The sequence below is a fragment of the Bos mutus genome, chromosome 8 (genome assembly GCF_027580195.1).
Source record: "Bos mutus isolate GX-2022 chromosome 8, NWIPB_WYAK_1.1, whole genome shotgun sequence".
Lineage (NCBI taxonomy): Eukaryota > Metazoa > Chordata > Mammalia > Artiodactyla > Bovidae > Bos > Bos mutus.
Window position 1 is genome coordinate 66,827,541 of NC_091624.1, and position 17,928 is coordinate 66,845,468.

A 17,928-nucleotide genomic window follows, 5' to 3' on the forward strand; every position below is an offset into this window, starting at 1 on the left:
AGGATTAAAATGCTGCTCATTGATATATTAATATAAAAATGTATTATATATAAAAACGTGCATTTCATATTAAAAGAAAAAAAAATGGAAATAATCCACATGGCCAACAATAGAAGAACTATCTATTTAGGCAGCAATGGTCACAGCACACACTATGATTCTGCAATTATTATGTTTTCATTTTCATGATCAGTAACTGAAATAAAAGATGCACTTTAACACAGGATGTAACATAGAAATTCACCACTAAGCACCTTATTGATTGCAATGTCCTCCTTTTTATTAAATTATAAAACTGGCTGTCAATGTACACATTTTTGGAAATGCATTTTTCTGCTTTTGTGGAGCACATGATTTTAAACAGACAAAATATTTCTATATTAACTTCCCAGTCTTCGAGCTATTTTGCACGGGTAGCCAAACTACCAAGTATAGACATTATAATATACAGTCAGAATTTATGGAAAATATTATAAAGACAAATGCCTTAAAAAGATGATAGTGCAGAGAAAACCATAGCTCTGAAACAGGTATAAAAATTTAGTCAAAATATTTTAGTCCATTATGGCTTTGCATAAAGCTTCAAAGGAAGAAAACTGAAGACACTACTCATCAAAGGCACTTAAAGAAATGTAATAAAATACTTCTTTGAGTTTAGTTTTGAGTCCGACAGTATTTTTTATTTATCTTTTTCACATTCCGTCTCTCACTGAAACAGTTCTGGAAGGCAGCTATTAATAAGGAAAAATAGTTATCATTTCTTAATATACATGTTAAAAATATGCAAACAGAATTAATACAGATTTTGGTCCGTGGAAGCAGGTAACAGTATCAGACTGTAGTATTTCTCTTAATTCTGAGCCCAAAGCCCTCAATTCCCCAGACGCAGGCCCCTGGGCTCCCCAGGAGGTGCTCCGCCATCACCACAGTGCGCTGAAACTGGAAAGAGCCATCCTCCCTGCCTGGTGGGAGCACTGCTCCGAGGGAACGCCGCGGAGCACACAGGAGTCAAAACTTGGGCCTTATAATTCTGTGTCCCGGTATCGGGAAGGCTGGCCGTAATAACCGCGCCTTGAGTGTTCTGACAGCTGCTGCCGGTATTCCTCCTCCTCAGCATCACTGCCATAGCTTCCTCTGGGATCCTGATAAAGCCTGGCAGGGCCTGTCTGTGGCTCGGGGGGCCTGGAACTAACAAAGAGAGAGGGTTACATGCAGCCCAAAGCTCAGGCCTCCGTGCCCGTCTGTGCTGCATGCAGTGGGCAACTGCCCAGGACAGATGACTTACCTGAGTCACACCCTGCTGACAAACCAGGGCACTCCTGGCCCCGTTCCAGGTTTACAGAGTGGTGGAATTGAGGATAGGAATAACAGGTCAAAGCCAATACTCACTCAAGTAGTGAGTGGGGAAGACAGACACATACTCTCTGACCTAAGAACCCTCCAGCCCGATGAGGGTGTCTTCCTGAGATCACTGGTTAAAAGTTCACAAGCAGAGTGAGTTCTTCACCAGTTTTGGTCAATTATACCAAGTCCCCCTCTGTTGCCAGGGGCCTCCTGGTCAGCTGTGCCACTATTTGATTGGTAAAGAAGAAACTTGCCTCTAGTTTTCTATTGCTGTAAAATTAGACTCTAGTTTCCAATCAGAATGGCTGCAAGAAAATGCGGTTTTGTTTCCTATTCTCGGATGCAAGAAATGATCCAGTGTAAAACCTCAACAAGAAGACTCTGTTGATAATCACTACTGCCTATGCAGCACTTTAAACAGAAGGCATCCTACCAACACCAGTCAATTGATGTTCCCTTTCCCTCAGACCACAGCTCACACACAGCCTGACTTTGCTAAGTGACACAAAAGGATTACTGAGCTTGTTGGCCAACAGCTAGAAAATATTAACAATGAAACAACTGGCATCTAAACCCCAGGAATTTTGCTCACGAACTATCTTAACACAATTTAATGCATCTGTGGCTCCAATTGGATTTCCCCGGTGGCTCAGGAGTAAAGAATCCACCTGCAATGCAGAAGCTGCAGGAGATGTTGGTTTTATCCCTGGGTGGGAAAGATCCCCTGGAGGAGGGCATGGCAACCCACTCCAGTATTCTTGCATGGAGAATCCTATGAACAGAGGAGCCTGGTGGGCTACAGTCCATAGGGTTGCAAAGAGCTGGACACAACTGAAGTGACTCAGCATGCACACACATGGCTCCAGTGGGTCTAATGGGACTGACTTGGATTGTCAGTGATTACACTGTGTTGCAGAAGGAAATGGCAACCCACTCCAGTATTCTTGTCTGGAGAACTCCATGGACAGAAAAGATTAGTCGGCTACAGTCCATGGGGTCGCAAAGGGTGGGACATGATTGAGCGACTAAACAATAACACTATGTTAGTTTTAGCATGCAATCAACACTACCATAAAACTTTGACTCTATGGTCTTCATAATTAAATTTGACTGAATAAGTAAACAGTTTACCAGGAGGAATTAAAAAACAAACTTTCTTATTACTTTGAAATGTAGGTGAAAAAAAATTCTTAAGCATCAAAGTCCTACATAAGCCCCTTTTTTAGACCTATACCCTCAGAGCAGCCCTTACCTTGTGTACTGGGGTGGGCCAGGGTCCGGCTTGTGTGTTTTGATTGGAACTGCATAGATATCAGGATGCTTCTGAGCAATTTCAATCTGCAGAGATTACGGGGGTAAAAAAAAGAATAAGAGGGAAGGGATGAATGACTAGCCAGTCAGCTTGCTCATTTCCTGCTGCTTCCATTCTCCAATCCCATTTTAGCCAAGAAGAGGAAAAACAGAAGCAAACCTCTAGTTTCCAGAGTTGTATGTGATGCCTAGTGGTAAATGTCAAATAGGAAAAATGTTTAAAACTAATGAAAGTCTGCCACATGCTACAACATGGTTGAACTTTTAGGACACTATGCTAAGTGAAATAAATTAGCCACAAAAAAGACAAATATTGTATGATTCCACTTCTGTGAGGCTCCTGAGCTGTCAAATTCATAGAGACAGAAAACAGAACAGTGGTTAATGGGCTGGAGGAGGGGAAAATGAGGAATAATTAATATACACAGAGTTTTAGTTGGGGAGGATGACAAAATTCTAGAGACCAATGATAGAGATGGTTACACAAAAATGTGAACATACTAATGCCACCGAACACTTAAAAATGTTAAAGATGGTAAGTTCCATGTATATTTTACCACCAAAAGAAGCAAAAAAGAAAAAGAGCGTGGGTCATCTCTTGTCTTCTGAGATGGCCCACACTCTGTCCAAAGTGTTTGCTTCTCCCAGGGCCGGCCACTCTTGCCTTTTGAGACAGACTGCATTCTGTCTGTGGGATGTATCTCTCTAAATACATCCACTTTGTTACTAATTACTTTGTCTCTCACTGAATTCTTTCTGCAATGAGACATAAAGAACCTGAGTTCCAATAAGTCCTGACACCAGGAACTAAGGCCCCCTCCCAGTTGGAGGATGGAATTATGTGGACCCTCCTGACTTCAATCAACTACAGCCTGGACTCGGTCAACCTCTGTTCCAATTCCATGCTGAAGTCTTATCTGCTCAAGCCCCCTTATGAACATGCACATAGCCTTAGTCTTAAACCTCCCCAAATTCGCAGTTCAGAGACTGCTTTGGGAAAAGATCCCTTGTGTTCTCCTTACTTGCTGCAGGTAATAAATCCTTCTTTTTCCCTACCCTCTAAAAAAGAAAAAGGCTCAGAAGCACTACAATTGTTGTGACAAATTTAAATGAAGAAAACTCCCATAACCACTGGGCCAAAATGCTCCAGAAACCTTTACTTAACAAATGTTACAGTGAAAAATAATGTTGAAGAGGCCACAGATTTTCTTGTCACGCTTTCCTATTCCAGAACCCAATATAAAGTTCTGAAGCACAAAGAGCAGAATCCTATTCACCTGCAATGTCAGGTTTTCTTGACTGGAAGAAAAATGGATGTGCTAATAGCTGGCAATCTGAAAATGACACACCCATAGGATGTGCCTTTGTATCACGCACGTCAACATACCCTTTCATGTTTGCAGCAGTGGCAAAAGGACTGTAAATCACTACACTGCAATGAAACTTCTTTAAAATTCTTATTGTTGACACACTAAAATGACCCAGTGATTGAAAACAATTACCCTTGCATTCTGTGCTTCTTGGAGCTCTTGCATTCTCTGTAACTTTGCCTTGTGATCCATCTTCTCAAATATTTTTACTTTGCCCAGGACAGATTTGGGAGCATTGTGCTGCTCCTCACTGCCCTCTCCCGTCTCCTCACTCTCTGGGGGAGGGACGGGAGTGGAGGGCTTCAGTACAGGCCGTCCAAAAGTGGGTTTCGCTGCAATAGGAGGAGGACAACCTTTGGTAGATGCCCCTGGAATTTCGTTACCAGCAGCGGCTGAGGGGTTTGACTTGTATTCATAAGATCTGGAGAAGTCAAAAGATTCTTCTCTGTTTTGGGTTTTGGCCTGCAGAGAGCAATGACATAGTTTTAACCTTGAGCTTTCCGTTTATTTTCAAATCTCTATTAGTGATTTAATACACTCCATTTCCTGATCAGTTTCCAAAGGTGGTCAACAAATTCCACTCCAACAAGAAATCAAATACGACAAGGTACATGGCCAAGATCTGGCATCCAAAGCCCTACCTCACTCCCTACAGAAAAGTATTAAGGGCTCGAGGAAACCAAGAGGGTGCTGCGAGGCCTGCAAGTGCTAGAGGTGGATCAGACCTAACTCTGCCCTAGAGGAGATTTGAATCTTAGAGAGGACCTCAGAACAAGTCAGGCTTCAGGATGGAAGGGTGGCTCCTGAGTTCACACCATGCTGAGGGGACGTGCCTTGGCCCAGAGGTCCACCCAGAAGTGAGGAGACTGGGGTGGGGAGCGGTAAGGGAGAATATCATGCTGATGGCCACTTTGTCTTCATACTTCCATCCTAGGCCGCTTGTAAACTTTCACTCATCTATATTATTAGGTCACCAATTACCTCTAAGAGCTCACAATGAGTTATTACTTTCTTCTCATCTAAAGCACTGAGTTAGGAAGAGAAACTTTACTGGGTTCTAAGAGAAAGCCACAGTTATATCTGTGATTCAGAGAGGATGAAAAATCATACGACGTGTGTCCTCACATTGAGTCTTTTCTGGACAATGGTTTACTTAAAAAATAAACTGTCCTCATAACGAGAGGCACTGTAAACAACAGTGGTGACTGTTTTCTTTAGCAAGTCACCAGGAAGGATTTTTTCAGGTGCATCTAAATCAGATTGTGGGCAGAAAAATTTAATTGGATAGAAGAAGAAAAACAGATTCTATGACAGGTGATTCCGGGCATGCAGTAGTCATCCAACTTTTATTCTTTCTACATAAACAAACAAACAAATAAAGAACAAAAGGAAACAAACACTAACAGTCCTAAAATTGTACCCTCTTCTAAAACTGCCTTTCCATTTTATGTTTTTGCCACTTCTTAATTTTTTGGATTCACCCAAAAGATAGGCTCCAGTGGAGAACCCAGTTGGTCAAAACCATAATCCAGTGCCATCTTACTGTGCATGCTCTGCCCTGGCTACGCTGGAGCTCCAGGTGAGCTCAATGTGTTTCTTCCTCCTTCCCATCCTGGGCTTCCCAGCCACGTACCTTGGGCGGCTCTGGCTTGAATGTCGGGGGCGGGCTATTGTCCCTAAGTTGATCTCTGCTAGCAGCCCTCCTCATCTGAGCTCGTGGCTCTGGGCTGGGTTTCCTTATGCTCTACAAGACATAAAGGTTCATTCACAACAAGAACATCCCAGCAGGAAGAAGAGAGCACTGGTCTTCTTTGCTGGAGTTCTTCGAACTTGTGGGAATTAAGATGTTAAGGTTCCTAATGTGCGTAAGTTGAGCTCCTGACCCAGTGCTTCTTTACTAAAAAGGCAGATACCTGGTATATTCTCCCATTAGCAAGTGCTTAAGGAACATTTTTTCCAAAACTAGCTGCATCTCTCCCTTTATAGTAAGAAAACAAGAGGTTTTTGTAAAGTTTTGTCACTAACAGCTGTTAATATTTTATTCTTTTTTTTCATTTTTGGCTGCACCATGTGGCATCCATCATGCTAGTTTCCCACATGCCTGAAGTGGAAGTGTGGAGTCTTAACTACCTGACCACCAGCTGTTAACATTTTAAAGCATTAGCTCAACTGTATCTGCAGACATTCATGAGTTAATTTACTTTTTATGACTTGTCCGACAGTATATACTAATTTTTTTTTTTGTCATGGTGAATTGTTCCTCCTTTCAACTTACATATTTGGTCCTTCTATATTGTAAAAAACAGAATTCACTGAAACAACCTAAACTGCTGAAGAGAAGTCCACAGAAATCCAAATATGTGGAGAATTTTGTCTGCAAAGGTCATTATCCCAGTATTCTCTGAGGTGCAACCCATAACTGCTCTGGTCCTAACTTAGTGCTAGCAATGTGATTTCTAGAATCACAGAAGCAGTCTATTCACTGGCCAGTGGATGCATAGTACGCGAGATCAGACATATAATTAATCAATAAACTCAATTAAAAAACTGAAATACAAGAGAGAAGGAAACTGATGGGGAAACACTCAGGAGTTTTGGCAAGATTAGAAAGGTTAAAGGTAGGGTGGAGAAGAAAAAGCACAGATACCTAAGAGTACAGAGAGAGACCTAATCAAAGGTTACAAGTAAATACAACAATATTGTATTTAAAAACAATGCCCCACTGGTAATTTGGACAGCTGGCCTCACATCACGACATCGTGCCCAGGGGCATCTGTGGGGTGAGTGCTGATCACTCAGCCTCTCCCAGCACTGGGTTCCTGTCCCACTCCCCTCTGGACCATATCCACAATCACACAGGCATTAGCTTGGAATGAGAGGCTCCCTAGACATCTCCACTCCAACCCTTAGGAATACCTGCCTCAGCATCCTGAACAAGCTGTTGGCCAGAGCAATTCGAGTGAAACACCAGAACCTCCTTTTCCTGCCCAGGCCTGCCTCGCCTCACCTCCTCATGCTGCACCGGCTCCGAGGAGCGGGTGATGGAAGACACCAGCGGCTCCTCAGCTGGCTCATCCAGCTCATTGTCAGTGTAGGCACCTCCTTCACCGTCGGTGTCTTCAAAGTCACTGATGAGGCGGCTGTCGCAACTCAGATAGTCCGCGCCCATGGCGGTTAAGTAGGACATGCGGTCTTCGGGATCATCATCCATCCCTTCCATCTAGAGGAATTTGTTTCGGAGGGTCAGTGGGATCTGACATGGCTCCTGGGAGTGAGGACTCAAGAAAATTCCCAAGGGCACAGCCAAGGGACTGAAACCTTGACTTGTTCGAGAAAAGGAAGTTCACCTTTATCTTCCTGAAATCACTTGGCTTTAAATGACTATGTAAATTTTTGTGTAGAGACTTAAATTAGAAACCCTCCAACCCTATCTCTCCTTGCCACCATCCATCAGGCTTCCTCACATTGTGCGTTTTTCTTCCAGAATCTGGCTCCCCTCCAGTTTTTTCTATTGAACTGGTCTCCCAGGGATAAGTGCATGCTGTCTGGAGCTGTATGCCTCTCCACTCACCCACGAGATTCTCAAATCCTTGAAGGCAGAAGCTCCATCGTGCTCAGCCTGTTCTCCCCACGGAGGCTAGCACAGAGCCGCAGTGGGCATAAGCAGTCAGTACATGCTAGATACTCTGACTGAACATGCAGTTCCCCAAGGGCAGGGCTAGGACTCAACCATTAACTGGTAATAGAGGCACTTAGGCAACAAAATCGTACCTTGAATGTCTCACAAACGACCTCAATTCAGCTGGACCACAGAATACCAGCACCAAGGGCTCCTAGTACCACAGGGAATTCTATAGTTTCTCTGCTTCCTTCCTGCAGTAGGGCTCTGTGAGAACTTCCTCCACAGATGAGAAGTGAGCCAAGGTTAGGAGCCTGTACCAGATTCTAGCGCTCTCTCATCACCTACTCAAAACCCTAGAACTCATCTTCTGCCAACCTTCTTTCGAACACAACGATTCCAATTCCATTAGCTTTTCTTCCTTCTATTAATTTTTAACTATGTTCTCCACGCCCTCAACCTAACGCCTCATCTCCACTCTGGGTTCCCCAGGTCCTTGGTAATAAGCTGTGGAGTTCAGCACAAGGTCTTGTAAGCTCTGATTAGTGTGCTTGGAACACAACACTAGTTACTACATTAAAAGCAAAAGGGAAGTGAATGTAGGGCTGCATATATCCCATTCTGCTTTTCTTGTAAAAGTCCCTTCATTTTGTTACTTTTCCAGAGAATTTACAAATTTTTGAACAATTGAAGCATATGTTGAGATTACTCGAAATGTGCATGGTTTTACTACATTCACTACCCTCTTGAGAAAAAAATTCAGACCACAGACTCTCACCTCACAGCAGAGCATCTGTGTCACCTACCTTTCCTTCAGAGACCCAGACTGCTTCTCCTTGCTGATGCTGAATCGTGTCTTTCAAGCTGCCAAACCAGCTGTCGTTGGCTGAATTGAGGTTGATTGTAGCTACAGAAATGTAAACCAAAAGGTGTGCCTCAATTTCACGTTTATTAGAAAACTTATTGGACATAACTTACCCTAACTTGTCATATTTCAGTTAAAACTTTAGCAAATGGAAGAGAAAGCTGGCACATAGTTGAACACTATTCTTTCAACTGAATATATTAAAGCTATTACCATCTATCTGTTGAAGTCTGCGTTATAGGTGGATGTCATAAAACTAAAAATGGATTTATGTTTATTTTTCAGAAAAGCTACCTTTAAAAAATATGTTTTTAAGAAATGAATTCGAGTCAGTTGTAGTAAGGTGGATCAACCTAGAGCCTGTTATACAGGGTGAAGTAAGTCAGAGAGAGAACAAATATCACATATTAACGCATGTATACGGAATCTAGAAAAATAGTACTGATGAACTTATTTGCAAGGAAGGAATGGTGATGCAGATGTAAAGAACAGACTTGTCAACACAGCAGGGGAAGGAGAGGGTAGGATGAATTGAGAAAGTAGCACAGACACATATACTATCATGTGTAAAACAGATAGCTAGGGAGAAGCTGCTCTGTGACACAGGGAACCCAGCATGGCACTCTGATGACCTAGAGCAGGTGGGATGGGAAAGGGGGAAGGAGGATCAAGAGGGACAGTGTGTGTGTGTGTGTGTGTGTGTGTGTGTGTGTGTATACATACATATATATATATAAAATCATAACTGATTCATGTTGTTGTATGGCAGAAACCAACTCAACACTGTAAAGCAATTTTCTTCCAATTAAAAAATAAATTAAAAAAATACATTTTTAAAGAGTGTGCTTTCAGGGGCAACAATAACACATCTAAATAAAATATAAAAGTACATATTTAAAAAATCAATATACAGACATGAACAGTAAAAGAAAAATATATACCAATGTACTGTTTATCTCCAATAAAAAACTAAATGTATGTCATTTTGATAGGCTTAAACATTTCAGAATATAGATACAGACTAACCAAACTCTACAGGTGTGTGTATTCATGGGACATACATTTTCTATTCTGAACCAAATGCTTCCTACATAATAGCACTTACTAGGACTGACCAAGCACTTTCCTAAATACGTTACATGGATTAGTTCATTTTATGCTTAAACAAACCTTGCAAGGTGGGTGTTGCTATCATCCCCATTCTATAGATAAAAAACTGAGGCACAGCAGTGAAAGTAACTAGTCTAAGGCCTCACACCAAGCAAGTGGAAAAGCCTGGATGCAAACTCAGAAGTCTGCTTTTAGAGCTTATGGCTTCAGCCACTGCGTGACTCAGCCCATCTGAAACATGAATTGGGAGCACCAGGATAAAATATCAACCAGTAAAATACATGTGATCATTCTTCAGCAATACTTTGGACCTAAAATGATCAAACTCCAGGTAAATCAGTTCTTTTTAGAGCTACATCATCATGGCCTATTATTAAGCCCATTATGTGTCACCCCAAAGAAAACTGGATCTTGTTGCTGAAAGTTGTTAGGCAGCCTGCTCCACCTATCCTGAAGTCTGCATACTTCTCTATAAATAACTCCAAAGAACCAGAAAGCAAATTTTGTAAGCAATTTTGCTTCAAGATTTTCTTCCCAGTAACATACAGCATTCTGTCATTTAAAAAGTCCCAACATTGACCTTGGAAAATCCTGAACAAGCTGACAATTTCCTGGGCTATTAATTATTTATAGTATTAGAATAAACCGATACTTTGGACAACTAAAAGAAAATCAACCTTGTTTCCTTGAACTTTTGTACCCTTACCGTGTGTGTGTTAGTCGCTTGGTCGTGTCTGACTCTTTGTAACCCCATGGACTGCAGCCGGCCAGACTCCTCTGTCCATGGAATTCTCCGGGCAAGAATACTGGAGTGGGTTCATTCCCAACCCAGGGATCAAACTTACATCGCCAGCATCTTCTACATTGGCAGGCGGGTTCTTTACCACAAGTGCCATCTGGGAAGCCTTATCACAGTACCGTGTAAAGATTACTATCCTCTTGGTAACAGAAGTGACATTGGGCACCCCAGGGACAAAATGAGTGATCTCCACTAAATGTACACAGAATGTCCAGCTACCTTTTTGAGCTTTATGCAGAAGTCTAAGATGAGTAAAGTTTCTATTTATCAGGGGGAAAACCTAAAATTAAAAGGGCCATTTGTGAAATGCAGAAAGTATGTTCATGCCCCCTGATAAAATGAAACAAGCCAGAAGCCTCTTACTGAATTCATATTGAAGTCTAGTGCATGGAAAAAAAGAAAAAACAGTAATTTCTAACTGAGTTGGTGGCATTCAGATCATGCACTTTACTTCTCTTTAAGAGGTGGGAGCACAGCCATGATGGTGCCCTCCTTTCTCTTAGAATCAAGTTCCTTTGGTTTACTGTTGACTTTTGCTCTTTAGGTTTCTCAGATTCTTTGACTACAAGCCATTAGGTTAACTCCTGTCATTTCCAACCTCTGGATTAGATTCATGCTTCCTTGGAGAGACTAAATACATCTCTCAAACTCCAGAAGGTGAGATACTGGAAGGAGCTTCCTTCAGCCTCTACCACGGCCGGGAGTCCTGGGCTTCTGAGGGCGTCCATCGCCAGCCTAGGCACGGGTGCCCTCGGCGCTACTTCTCCTTCCACAACCGAGGAGGCTGTTCAACAGCATAAGGTGACAAAGGCAACATGTGAGGCTGGAGGGGTGAAGAGAAGTCAGAAGTGACTGTAACGGTAGGAGGTTTCTCTTCAGGGCGATAGAGAAGTTCCAAAATTGGTGGTAGTGATGGCTATACATCTCGCTTCAGTCGTGTCCGACTCTGTGCGACCCCACAGACAGCAGCCCACTAGGCTCCTCTGTCCCTGGGATTCTCCAGGCAAAAATACTGGAGTGGGGTGCCATTGCCTTCTCCAATGCATGAAAGTGAAAAGTGAAAGTGAAAGTGAAGTCGACTCCTAGCGACCTCATGGACTGCTGCCCACCAGGCTCCTCCGTCCATGGGATTTTCCAGGCAAGAGTACTGGAGTGGGGTGCCATTGCCTTCTCCAGAATATACTAAAAACTACTGAACTGCATGCTTAAATCAGGTGAATTATAGGGTATATAAATTAAATTTCAAAAATGCTATCCAGGGCTACCATTTAGAGGGACTCTAAATGGACAGGCATCAACCAAGGTGCCCAGCCAGGGAGACTGGCAACTTCCACCTGCTTCCTGTGGTCCGTAGTGCCCCTACATATCCTTGGGAAATCAAAAATTGCCTATTGCAGTTCGGGTATTTTTAACTGGTACAAGATTCACTCCTCCTCACTAGGCTTTCTCAAACACTGCATTATGGAAATGAAAAATGTTTACAATATGTAACAATTAAAGACTTTGAAAAAGTATAAAATACTATCACTAATGAATAGCATTTATTCAGCATTTCCAAAGTCTTAGGACTGCATTGTACATTAATTTTAAATTAATATAATTAAAGTCATGATCTGTAAGTTACAAATTTCACATTAATGAAATCTGGGAAACTGAGAAAAGTGCTGGGCCATCCTGTGGTACTTTAAAAATCCCACAATTTGACACAAAGGATGGCTCTGCATGGATCTCTAAGTCCACAATTCCATTTCTGTGGTCTTTAAATCACAAACTAAGTGCTTCTATGTAATGTAAACTTCATGTTTTAAAAAATAATTTTTGTAACATGTGCATGCAAAATATATTATTCTACAGTAACTTTTTTAAAGTAATGGGGGAAGGTTGGGAAGCCTAACATTTTAATTTACATTGACAAATTAACTTGCTTTTGGGCAAATCTCAGAATAAAGTTTCCCTTGTCATCTTTGCATAATTGAGAAGTACCTTGAATGTGCAAGAAGAGTCATTTTGCTTTAATTTTTTTAATTTTTATTTTTTAGGTAAAAGGTATTTGACTATATTGTAAAAATAGTAATGGATATATGTTAAAAAACAAAAGACAAAATAATTTATACCTTTCAAAAATGAGCAAGACATAATATTAAGCATAACAGTACAAAAAAAGTAAATCAACAAAAATTAGCAATGCTAGTTTTTCTTGTAACCAGCTACTATTAATATCATACTAAGCCCTGATTTGTCCTACATCTGAAATACTAACAATTTATCATGACACTGTACAGATCTTCAGTTCTCCTACTCAATCACTTTTATACATAGTAACTTCAAGGAGAGTCATTTTAATACTGTCAAATTTAAATACTCATCTGTGGAAAATGGGATTCTCTCGTTACTGTGCAACAAGGAAAAAAGAAAGATATTCATTGAGTTAATCCACCTGCAACACAAGCCTTGATTTTGAATTACTGTTCATCACAGTTGCTCTATTTTCCCCACTTATTGATTCATTGTGTGTGTGAAGGCACTGCTTGATGACTATTGTCACTGATGTAAATCTGATTCTTGTTGCTTAGTTGTTGTTGTTCTAGTCACTCAGTCGTGTCCAACTCTTTGTGACCCCATGGACTGTAGCCTATCAGGCTTCTCTGTTGATAGGATTTCCCAGGCAAGAATACCGGAGCAGGTTGCCATTTCCTCCTCCAGGGGATCTTCTGGACCCAGGGATGAAACCTGCATCTCTTGCATTTCCTGCATTAGCAGGCAGATTCTTTACCACTAGCACCGCCTGGGAAGCCCCTATTAATTCATTTAAAGGCCATAAATGCTGTTAATTTAAAATCATTTTAAAAAACCCAACAACCTTGGATTCTGGCCTTGGCATACACCATCAAGTCACAACCTGGCCAGGCTGAGACACAGGGCATATAAAGTGCTCAGTGGGGCCATCCACGGAGTTTCAAGAGTTAAACTAGTTAGGCTGGAAAGGGCCATCCTTTTGTAAGTTACTCAGCACCCTGCTCTACCCATCCTGAAGACTGAGTCAGCAAATGAAGCTGACTCAAAGGCAGACCAATGAAGTGGCCAGCATCTAGCCTCCCTCAGCCTGGCTCTTCCTCTACAACTCATTATTTCCCTGCCTGCTATCTCAGATCCTCACATGAATCCCAAATTCAACTCTCTGAGGGACACTCCTAGCCATTCAATGGACTTACACAAAGGTAAGGAGGTGGGGGGAAATGAAGTGGGCATAGATTTAACATCAGTCACAATCACATGGACCTCAAATTCAATGAATTATCTGTTAAATGGAGGAATGGCAACATAAGACCCCATTCAGCATTAGGATAGAAGGCAATGGTACCCCACTTCAGTACTTTTGCCTGGAAAATCCCATGGACGGAGGAGCCTGGTGGGCTGCAGTCCATGGGGTTGCTAGAGTCAGACATGACTGAGTGACTTCACTTTCACTTTTCACTTTCATGCATTGGAGAGGGAAATGGCAAACCACTCCGGTGTTCTTGCCTGGAGAATCCCAGGGACGGGGAAGCCTGGTGGGCTGCCATCTATGGGGTCGCGCAGAGTCAGACATGACTGAAGCGACTTAGCAGCAGCAGCAGCTGTGAAGTATATAGAATATTGGACACACAGTCAGAGACACCACAGTGTTAGTCTTGGCTCAGCCATACACTAATGTGTGACCATGCAGAAATCACCTGGCCTTTCCTATGGCCTAATAAGACAGCACCCGTGAAAGGCTATACCACTGTTAGCTATTGCTGTAATAAAAACAGTAAAGATAATATTAATTACAGAAGTAGCGGTAAAACAAAGGAAAGATCACATATGAACGTGCCAAAAGCACAAGCTTACTCTTGACTCTACATTCACAAGAATCCAGTTTATGAAGCACCACTTCCTTCTTTGCCTTTGGTTAGATGACCTCTCAGTTAGAGCACTTCACCATAGTGGTAAGTAGTGCATCTCACTCTTTAATAAGAAAAGCCAGTAAGAATAAAACAAGGGTCTAATGTAGACATTCATTCACACTCTCCCCTTCCCTTCCCTTCCCAGTGTCAGATAAGTTAAAAGTGGCATAGGTTGATGATGACTGGTGCTGAACTCAGTTTAGTCTCTAAGTTGTGTCTGACTCTTGCGACGCCATGGACTGTAGCCCACCAGGCTCCCCTGTCCATGAGATTTTCCAGGCAAGAATACTAGAGTGGGTTGCCATTTCCTTCTCCAGGGGATCTTCCCCACCCAAGAATCAAACTCGGGTCTCCTGCATTGCAGGCAGATTCTTTCCCAACTGAGCTATAAGGGAAGCCAGAATTCACAGAGCTATCATTATCCTAAGGACATTAATTATATCCACACAATTGCTACATGTGGCTTCCATAAAACTGCATGACCAAAAACTTCATGCAACCCTTTTAAACCCTTAATTTTACCACATTCACAGAACTAGTTGTTTTTTTTAGGCAGTGCACACATTCAGTTACTAAAAAGGTCACATTCTTAAATCATTTTACTTTCATGAATAATAGCAGCAGTAGGTCATTTCAGGAATTTAAAAAATATCCTATTATGGAAAACTTTAGACATACAAAAGTGGAGAGAAGAGTATACATCATGAATGCATCACCCAGCTTCAGCAACTATCAACTCTTGGCCAGTCTGGTCTATAGCCACACTAAGTCTCCTCACTGAAGATTATTTAAGCAAATCCCAGACACGATATTAGGTCATCCATAAATACTCTTATTTACCATACATGCCTAAAAATGAGAACTTCTAAAAAAAACCTAACATAATCACAGTATCATTTTCACCTTAAAAACAGGAGTAATAAATTCTTAATATCATCTGATATGCAGAATATTCAAGGCTATTTCAGAGACATTTTAAAATAATGAAACCAAGTTCCTATCACCTTGTAAGTCAGCGTACGCATGGATGGTAAGAAGAGAAGTACCATGCCAGATATGGGTACTCAGTGCTATGCCAGGCTTAATCACTAGCCTTGTAGTCCCACCCAAAAATCTGAACCTCATCCAAATGACCAGGTATTGTGTATTATGGATCTTTATGATCATGCTCAAACAGTCAAACTTACAAAGTTAAATATACAAACACCATGAGTCTAGTACACTCACTTTATAGGATTAGTTCCTTTTTGAGGAGTCATAAAACAGAATTTCAGATAACTATTTTCCATTCAGATTATTTTCCTATTCCTTCCATCCTACAGTTCCTCATTCCTTACTTTTGAGCAAAGAGTACATTTTACATTTCACTTACCTGTGAAAAGATGTGCACAAGTTTTTTTAAGCTTGTTGGCTTGATCAAATAACTTCCGAGAACTTTTGTTGGACGAGGGATTCAACCTCTGTCTCATAGTTTTGACACCTTGCCTAGAGTCTGGGTTGAAAAAGATCACAATCGGGAACCACTGAGTATAGTTCAACAGGTCCACAGCCTTAGGAGTTACATCCAGGAGTGCATGCTTATCCTGTTAGAAATGGGGGAAAAGGTGACGTAAATGGGTAAAAGCCAAATAGCATAAAAAAGTTTGTGTTAATAAGTAAAGGTCACATCAGATAAAATGTGCCCATGTAAATCACAAAGCTGAAAATGTTTCCCTTCACATTAGGTCCACTTTAATATTACCAATCTATGAGAACGTCTGAGAAAATCAATTAACAAGTTTTTGGTATAATGCTCAGAACTCCAAGAGAATCAATACATTGGTTCACAGAACATCAACTGATTGCCACACAATGAAACAGCTTACATTTATATTCAGCTTACTAACATTTAATAATTATTAAAATACAGACTCTATTCTTAAAAACACTGCAGCAAACCATGACCCTATTCTTTCCAACAGTGTGGCCTTCAGGTGATTTTCTTACCTGTTCAATAATTTGTCTCACGGTATTTAACCGCACCACCCCGGTGGATTTCTCAGATCCTGCGTCTCTTGGTTCTGTTTCTGCAAAGGAAAAAAAAATAGAGCAGGGAGCAGGGAGGGGGGGAATGAATAAAATTTTAGAAATCAGTGACAATCAAGTACCACCCTCCTAGCATCAACTGGGACAAGAAACCTGACATTCATTGTCTCCTAATAAGAGGCAATGGGAAGGACCAAGACTACCTGTTTCACCAAAATCTAACCAAGGGAAACAGACCAGGCCAACTGGAGCATCCTATGAGACAAATGGCTCGGACTGTTCAAAATATCATGCCACAAAATAATTTAGAAAAAGGAGAAGATCAGAAAAGATAAAAACCAAAAGTACTGCATTCTGAACTTAAAGAAACAACAGTAATTACCTTGAAAGGCATAATTGGGATAACTGATAAAATTTGAAAAAGGGACTATATACAAAATAACATTATTGTATCCATGTTAAATTTCCTGGTTGTGATAATGGTATTATGGTTGTATAGGAGGAGAATTAGGAGATTCACAGAGGTAGGAAGTGTTATAACGCCTACAACTTAAACTTTCAAATACGTCAGCGAAACTGTAAAAAGTGTGTGTGTGTATGTGTGTGTCTATGGGGGACGAATATAGATGGCAAATGTTGCCTGGTGACAAGTGATTCCAGGGGAAGGGTATGTGGGTGTTTATTATTTGTTCTGCAGGTTAGAGATTTTCCGAAATAAAAGTTGAGGGAGGAAAAAGTATCACTGACAGACTTACTAGCAGTTTGGAACAGGTCAGGCAAGTCATTTGCCAACTTCTCCAGGGCTATATCTGCTATGGGGCCAAATAAGACAACAGGTCTCTTGAAACCAGCTGAAATGAGAAAAGAAAAAGCCATGAAATTAGATGTAAAATAAGCTAGAAGGATATATTTTACAAAATGAGGAACATGGCCAATATTTTATAGTAACTACAAATGAAGTATAATCTTTAAAAACTATATACCTGTAATTTTATACATAATATTATACAACAACTATACTTCAATTAACAAAAAAGAAAAGCCATGAAGACACCTCCAGGTCTTTAGCTGTTAAGAAACAAAAGTATTTTACAGAGTACTGATAACAAAATAGTGGACTTCCCAGGTGATGCTCGTGGTAACGAGTCTACCTGCCAATGCAGGAGACACAGGAGACCCCAGTTTGATCCCTGGGTTGGGAATATCCCTGGAGAAGGAAATGGCAACCCATTCCAGTATTCTTGCCCAGAGCATACCATGGACAGAGGAGCCTGGCAGGATACAGTTCATGGGGCTGCAGAGTCAGACATGACTGAACAACTGAGCACACACATTGATAACACAACTAAATAAAAGAAACTGTGTGTTCTTCCATTTCCAATTCAGCCCAGCTCTTTTCTGAAGAATAAAAGCTCTCTCTTTTATTTTGGTTCATTCCCCTCACCATTACTAAAGATAAACTTTGCTCTATAGAATATATAAAAACTTCTGAATGGTAGTATTAAAATAGAAAATAACCAAGGTTGTAGAAATACAAGTTTGCACAGTTCAGTTTTTTC

General features: G+C 41.2%; 1 protein-coding gene across 5 annotated transcripts in view; it reads right to left on the bottom strand.

Moving 5' to 3' along the window:
• Window positions 1-214: 214 nt before the first annotated feature.
• The window catches only part of TJP2 (tight junction protein 2), a 128,248-nt gene continuing 110,534 nt past the window's right edge, over window positions 215-17,928 (bottom strand). For 3 of the 5 annotated variants that reach the window (XM_070375793.1, XM_070375792.1, XM_005897468.3), the window contains 9 exons: window positions 17,125-17,220; window positions 16,331-16,410; window positions 15,717-15,927; window positions 8,451-8,551; window positions 7,033-7,245; window positions 5,659-5,769; window positions 4,158-4,487; window positions 2,597-2,682; window positions 223-1,188 (listed from right to left, as the gene is read on the bottom strand). In XM_070375793.1, the coding sequence (XP_070231894.1) occupies window positions 1,023-1,188; window positions 2,597-2,682; window positions 4,158-4,487; window positions 5,659-5,769; window positions 7,033-7,245; window positions 8,451-8,551; window positions 15,717-15,927; window positions 16,331-16,410; window positions 17,125-17,220 (1,394 nt within the window). In that variant the 3' untranslated portion in view covers window positions 223-1,022. Of the gene's footprint in view, window positions 1,189-2,596; window positions 2,683-4,157; window positions 4,488-5,658; window positions 5,770-7,032; window positions 7,246-8,450; window positions 8,552-15,716; window positions 15,928-16,330; window positions 16,411-17,124; window positions 17,221-17,928 lie in introns of all 5 variants that reach the window. The other 2 variants (XM_070375794.1, XM_070375796.1) reach the window with 2 other exon arrangements.